Raw genomic sequence first — 7,058 nt, forward strand, 5'->3', positions numbered from 1 at the left:
CGTGAGCCATTGCGATCTACAAATTTCCTGAAAAGATCGAATTCATGAGCTTTAAAAGACTATAAAAAAATTGCTCAAATTCAATTCAAATCATCATCAACGTTACAAAAATGTCCGGGCGAGTTTTTGAGCAACAACTCAAAAACTTGCCATCCAAAACTGCATCTCTCATTATTGGAAAACCTTAGATCTAGAAAACATTGGAGGAGGGGGGAGAAACCTGGCGGCGGCGGAAAATGAGGTCATCGGAATCATCAGCGGCCTCTTCGACGAACTCGTAGTCGGCATCGTCTTCCGGGTCGCTGTCGGCGTAATCGGAATAGTTTTCGGTGCCGCTGTAGAAATCGTCATCAGCATCCATAGAGATTTTGATTCGGCTTCTTCTCGAATCGATTTCAAACTCACGCTTTCATTTTTTTTAGATTCTCTTCTCTTCTCTTCTCTTCCCTCATAAGACGTTTTTAATCGGAAATGGGAGAAATGGCAAAAGGGTAAATTAAGCTCAGCCGTTCTTAAAAAATAATGCTTTTTATTCATAAAACTTTTAATTTGTGTCTTTGGAATAAAAAATAGTATCCTTCCAATTTTATCCCAACGCACAATTGGAACAAAACACTGGTTCAAATATTTTCGGTGAGGGCGTTGATTTTAGAAAAAGTCACCATGGGATCAGATAGTCTGTCTGTCCCACAAACATTAATGCGTTAACTTTTACACATTTTAAAAAAACAATAAGTACTAAATTTAAATATTTTTTTTAATTAAACATATATTATTAAATTTTAAATCAATAACAATTCAAAATTTTAAATATTTTCAATGATTACTTCTTTAAATTTACAAAACATCAATTTTTATAGGACAAAAAAATATCCTAAAACATTAATTTTGGTGAATTTTGGTGAAACAGAGAGAGTATTATTTTCAGGGTGGGCAAAATTAATGGAACGGTTTCGTTTATTTACTACACCGAACCGAATTTATGAAACCGAATCCAAACTAAAATTTGATCATGAATTGGATGTATACCCAACTTGGATAGTTAAGGTTTACATACCAAAAGTTTTTGAAGGAGATTGTAAAACTCTGATTAATACATTTCTGGATGGTTCAACGAATGTCAGACTTCTCAACTTGATGCGAAATATTACTTTTTGGAAATCAAGATACAGAGACATATCTTTCTGCTTTACCAGACGAGATACAAATCGAGCTGCTCATAGTCTTAGCACAATTTGGTTGTTTGAACATCTTCGTAATGACATTTCTAATTAATATTAGTTTTATTTGAGGAAAAAAAGATAAGATGTAAGCATCGCCTGAAAGACTTTCTTGGAAAATTAAAAAGTCGAACAATACATAACCGACACTACTAATACCGTCAAGTTAAGACAAAAAGAAGAAAAAATAAAATAAAAAAAACAAAGCAAAGATTTAAATTGAAAAATAAGGCACTTAGGCAGAGAGAGAGAAGCTAAAATTACTACTAATGTGTTTTTTTATGTCTTGTCTTAGACTTTGCAATTTAATTACCCAACCAGTAGTAGTAGCCGCGGTTGTGTTTCTTCACCATCCACCACCACCGCCGCCACCGCTCTTTTGACTGCTGGATTCATTCCCCCAACCGCCCTCTCCATCGCTCTTTTTACCACCAGCCTCGTTTCCCCAACCACCATCTTCACTGCTCTTTTTACCGCCAGAATCATTTCCCCAACCTCCACTACCGCTATCGCCACCGCCAGACCCACTACCCCAGGCGCCCGCACCGTCACTCTTTTTCTCAGCAGACTCGCTTCCCCAACCACCAGTACTCCCACCACCACCACCAGACTCATTACCCCAGCCACCTGCACCACTGCTCTTTTTACCAGTACTACTTCCCCAACCTCCATCTCCAGTTCCAGTATCGTTATTACCCCAGTCTCCATTCCCATCTTGTCTATCACCGTTCATATGATCTCTTCGTCCTCTGCCTCGACCACGACCGCGACCACCATATGGCCTTGGCGCTCCACTTGGATGCCCATCACGTCCACCACCATTTCTGTAATCACCACCCCTCCCTACAATACATTTGCACAATTTCGTGCAGAATCATAGTCAAGACAACATAAACAATATTAATATATGAATGCTTCTCAGCAACCAAAATCCAGATTACCAGAATCTAAATTAAATAAAATAAAAACCCCGACAAGTCAAACAATGACCACACAAGTCCTTCTATGCAAGTTAAAAACCAACTTTCAAATGTGTTACCTGAGCCTGAGCGATCTGAGTTTCCTTTCCAGCCTCCTTCATTATGAGAACTACCCCAACCACTTCCTCCAGATGAGCCACGGTCTGCTGGGCTTCTCATTGGTACCATGGCAGCAACAGACCGGATTGATGGCACTGACTCCTGCAATGGGTCATCAATATGCCTCTGGAAGTATGCCACAAGCCTATCAATGTCCTCAAACATCCTTTTCCTGAACTTAAATCCCTTAGGATATAGGCCTATATACTCATGATGTGGATTTGTGCTCCTTATGTAAGACAGTATAAAGGTGCCTGGATGTTCGTGAGAAATCCCAAAGCAGTAAACTATTCTTGAAGGATTTTCGCCCTTCTCGATCTTCAGAAGATCATCTACTTCTGATTTGGTCCCCTTTCGGAATTTCCGATAGTTGAGCATGGTCTTAAGATGAGATACCAAAGGATCAACATATCGATCCATGACCTGCAGTTATATGACATGGGGTCAGAGGAATCTTAAAACACTTAAAGGATGTTCAAGAATCAAATAAGTTTGTTCATTGATAGTACAACTAGATATATAAAACAACGAACCTCATCCAGATCCTCGAAGGTGTCCTCTCCAATTTTCAGGGTTTTCCCAATACACTGTAGGCTAGTGATGTCCTTGTTTTCTTTCCCACCTTCAACTATCTCCTTGTGAGCGTAAACTTCATCATAAATCTTGAGCGTCAAAGTTAAATAATTGAGTCCTCGAGAACTTGGACGAACAATGCTTTCTCCAAAGTCTTTGTCAGACAAATACTGTACGTGGCACCAACAAGTAATCTCAGAGATTTCTCTAAATATATAACAAATGCATTACGGAGAGTAAATATTTTGCATACCTCTGTAGCTTGGTCAGCAGTGATATTCTGAAAGCGAGGATGGACAATCATCCGGGACTTAAAATGCTTCCTCACTAGCTCTTTTTCCTTNCACATAAACAATATTAATATATGAATGCTTCTCAGCAACCAAAATCCAGATTACCAGAATCTAAATTAAATAAAATAAAAACCCCGACAAGTCAAACAATGACCACACAAGTCCTTCTATGCAAGTTAAAAACCAACTTTCAAATGTGTTACCTGAGCCTGAGCGATCTGAGTTTCCTTTCCAGCCTCCTTCATTATGAGAACTACCCCAACCACTTCCTCCAGATGAGCCACGGTCTGCTGGGCTTCTCATTGGTACCATGGCAGCAACAGACCGGATTGATGGCACTGACTCCTGCAATGGGTCATCAATATGCCTCTGGAAGTATGCCACAAGCCTATCAATGTCCTCAAACATCCTTTTCCTGAACTTAAATCCCTTAGGATATAGGCCTATATACTCATGATGTGGATTTGTGCTCCTTATGTAAGACAGTATAAAGGTGCCTGGATGTTCATGAGAAATCCCAAAGCAGTAAACTATTCTTGAAGGATTTTCGCCCTTCTCGATCTTCAGAAGATCATCTACTTCTGATTTGGTCCCCTTTCGGAATTTCCGATAGTTGAGCATGGTCTTAAGATGAGATACCAAAGGATCAACATATCGATCCATGACCTGCAGTTATGACATGGGGTCAGAGGAATCTTAAAACACTTAAAAGGATGTTCAAGAATCAAATAAGTGTTTTCATTGATAGTACAACTAGATATATAAAACAACGAACCTCATCCAGATCCTCGAAGGTGTCCTCTCCAATTTTCAGGGTTTTCCCAATACACTGTAGGCTAGTGATGTCCTTGTTTTCTTTCCCACCTTCAACTATCTCCTTGTGAGCGTAAACTTCATCATAAATCTTGAGCGTCAAAGTTAAATAATTGAGTCCTCGAGAACTTGGACGAACAATGCTTTCTCCAAAGTCTTTGTCAGACAAATACTGTACGTGGCACCAACAAGTAATCTCAGAGATTTCTCTAAATATATAACAAATGCATTTCATAAGACTTACTAAGTACAAACCGAGAGTAAATATTTTGCATACCTCTGTAGCTTGGTCAGCAGTGATATTCTGAAAGCGAGGATGGACAATCATCCGGGACTTAAAATGCTTCCTCACTAGCTCTTTTTCCTTTCGAGCTTTCTCTTTAACAAGCTGGAGACTGTTTCTATCCTCATGGTAATAAGCATCCACATTCTGGTTATGCTGGTGTCTGTTGTTTCTCATCTCACTTTCTTTGCAAATAAGGAACACCTGATACCTCTGCTTTTGAATTGATTTGATCTTGCATGTCAGGATATCGCCTTCTTTCAGTCGTTCCGATAACTCAACAATATCTCTCCCATCATCTGAGAAATCTTCCTTCGTAAGCATCCCAGTTAACCCAGAATCTAATACACATATGGCTCTTCCACCCTGTAATCTCCGAACACTAGCCTGCACAATTCTTCCCTCAGCGATGGTGTCTTCAGTTTCACCTGAAATCATATAAAATTCTTCATCTGGACTTGGGTCTTTAAAGGGTATCCGCCAATCCTGGAAACCACAGCTCAATTCTCTCATGATATTACTATAGGTTTCCTTCTTATTCTCCCTTTTCTTGCTGGCAAGATACTCATCAAGGACCACTTTTCTCAATGAGCCTGGCCGATCTCTCACATGCTCTATTGCCATCTCTATCGCATCCTCATCATCATTTGAGTCACCTCTGACATCCTGATCATAAATATCTTTAGCCAATTCTTGGGCAAGGCTATATGACTCGGGATGTATTCGGGTGTCATCCAATAAGTCAATAAATTGACTGCTACTAGCAGCTAGCCCACTCCTGCGAATGCGCAAGAAACCGGCTGCATTTACAAAAACCTTTTTACCAAGCCCATGCATTATCAGGTCCTTGCGAACAAATATTGAACCAGCTCTCACAAGCGACCTCTGCAAGGATGCAGCTTTCCTAGGCCCAAGTCCAGAAATGAACTGTAAAGGAGAAAAAAACCACTCATGGCTAGCTGCCAAATTAATGTCGATTCCAACCTGGTTTGTTATGTCAACCATAACCTGCTCAACCATTCCGTACTTCTCGTCTACCTGAAGAAAATGCTCCAAGGGATGAAGCTTCCAAGACAAAATTTCCCTACCTGGACCGCATAAAGTGGCAGCCATTGCTAGTGGATTTTGGAGATAGCGTCCAAGAGCAACTGCACGTTTCACGATCCCTGACTGCTGAGGTAGCTGTTCACCCGAGATTCGAGAATTTTCATATAGTCTAGGAAGTGATTCATCCACATAAACAATGCTTAAATCATCCATTCCATGTCCAACATCTCTAGGCTTTTCCTCCACCATCTGGAATATGACCTGATATATAAAATCAAACATGACCAAGTTTACTAAGCAAGAAAAACAACAATGCAAACTAAATCACAACCAGATAACTTTGAAAAGGTGAGCTACAAAAGCAGTGACTCAAGCACTACACCACATATAACATCATCAATTTCGGGAAAGCAGTCAAACTCAAAAAGGTATATCAGTTCGAAAGTACTGTTGATAAAACAGAAAATTGAGGACTCTACAGACAAAATTCCACAACCATATGTATATAAGTGTAGCAATATAAGATTAAACTCAGAACATGTATGTTGCATTAGCTAGAGTCGAAGAACATAGTTCCACTGTGTTTCATGAATCCTTACCTCATAAATATCATCCTTCAGGCGAGTACAAGACAAATTGACAGCTCCTAAAGCCACAACATGCGGTTGGTGGTCCATCATAAACTTTAAAACACGATCCTGGTCATTCTTTTTACGTTGCTGGTCGTTGACATTTTGAGATCGTAATGTGAGGGATCCAGCATAGAGTACATCAAGCACCTCTCCCGATGAATCCAGCATCACAAACGTATTTGGTGGCTTTCCAGGTCCCCAACAACATGCCATGACCCTAGGCGCAACTTCCTCATCTGAGCTAATGTCCATTTCTTTCTTTTGATATGGCCCTGCAGAAACTTTGTTCCACAAAGCCTGTCCATACTCTAAAAGCAACCGACTCTTCGCTCTGCTAGTCAGCAAGGATCTTGCTTCTTTCTCCATTGATGGCAAAAGAAAAGTATGAAGTGCATCCTCCAGAATTAACTTTCTTTGCTCATTCCAGAGTTGAGCATACTTACTAACACCGACACTTAGATAATGTTCATTGCAGTCGCTAATTAGCCTATTCATGTGATTCTCAGGCAGCTTGAAGGTTACTTGAAGAAGTTTCTCCTCTTCTGCCTTCTGAATGAGAAGCCATTGTGCACCCTCAAACTTGCTCAATGGCTTTTCACGTAACCACTTGATCCCAGAAAACTGATGGAATGAATCTATTACTGTATTTCCATCTGCTGTTGGACTTGTTGAGACTACTGCATTCTCCATATAAATGCCACGGACATACTTTTTGACTGATGGCTCGCAACTTATCTCAACTGCAGCCTAACAAGGGAAATTCGAATATTCTCATCATTAATGATAGGAGAAGTTCTTAGTATATTAACTCCAATAAAACAGTTCATAAGAATAGTTTTATTGCAGAGTATACCATATGCCGTGCACCCTTCAGAACAGCTTGAGGGTCTTCAAACATTGCGCACACAAAGTTCATTGCCATCTCCTCTGGTGTTTCCTTTGCGTCCTCAAGCTCGTCAACCTGCAGCTCAACCAGTGTTAGAACTGTCCTTCCAGTACAACATACAGATCAAACAATATAAAATCATACTGACCAATTTTTCGAGGGACAATGCAAGTCCCAATTGCTCAGCACTATACCCAAATTTGTTGGCAACCTCCCAGAGCCCCGCTTTGCT

At 40.2% G+C, this 7,058-nt stretch overlaps 2 protein-coding genes across 2 annotated transcripts in view; both read right to left on the reverse strand.

Moving 5' to 3' along the window:
* The window catches only part of LOC104750336 (probable E3 ubiquitin-protein ligase ARI8), a gene marked incomplete in the record, with an annotated part of 6,107 nt that extends 5,561 nt beyond the window's left edge, over positions 1-546 (reverse strand). Inside the window, 1 exon segment of the mRNA XM_019227063.1 lies at positions 221-546. Coding sequence (XP_019082608.1) covers positions 221-361 — 141 coding nt within the window.
* Positions 1,305-7,058, reverse strand: part of LOC104701138 (transcription elongation factor SPT6 homolog) — a gene marked incomplete at its 5' end in the record, with an annotated part of 9,928 nt that continues 4,174 nt past the window's right edge. The window contains 8 exon segments of the mRNA XM_010416779.1: positions 1,305-2,063; positions 2,260-2,722; positions 2,833-3,042; positions 3,126-3,212; positions 4,343-5,569; positions 5,908-6,687; positions 6,794-6,901; positions 6,975-7,020. Coding sequence (XP_010415081.1) covers positions 1,567-2,063; positions 2,260-2,722; positions 2,833-3,042; positions 3,126-3,212; positions 4,343-5,569; positions 5,908-6,687; positions 6,794-6,901; positions 6,975-7,020 — 3,418 coding nt within the window.

This window comes from Camelina sativa, chromosome 7, assembly GCF_000633955.1.
Source record: "Camelina sativa cultivar DH55 chromosome 7, Cs, whole genome shotgun sequence".
Lineage (NCBI taxonomy): Eukaryota > Viridiplantae > Streptophyta > Magnoliopsida > Brassicales > Brassicaceae > Camelina > Camelina sativa.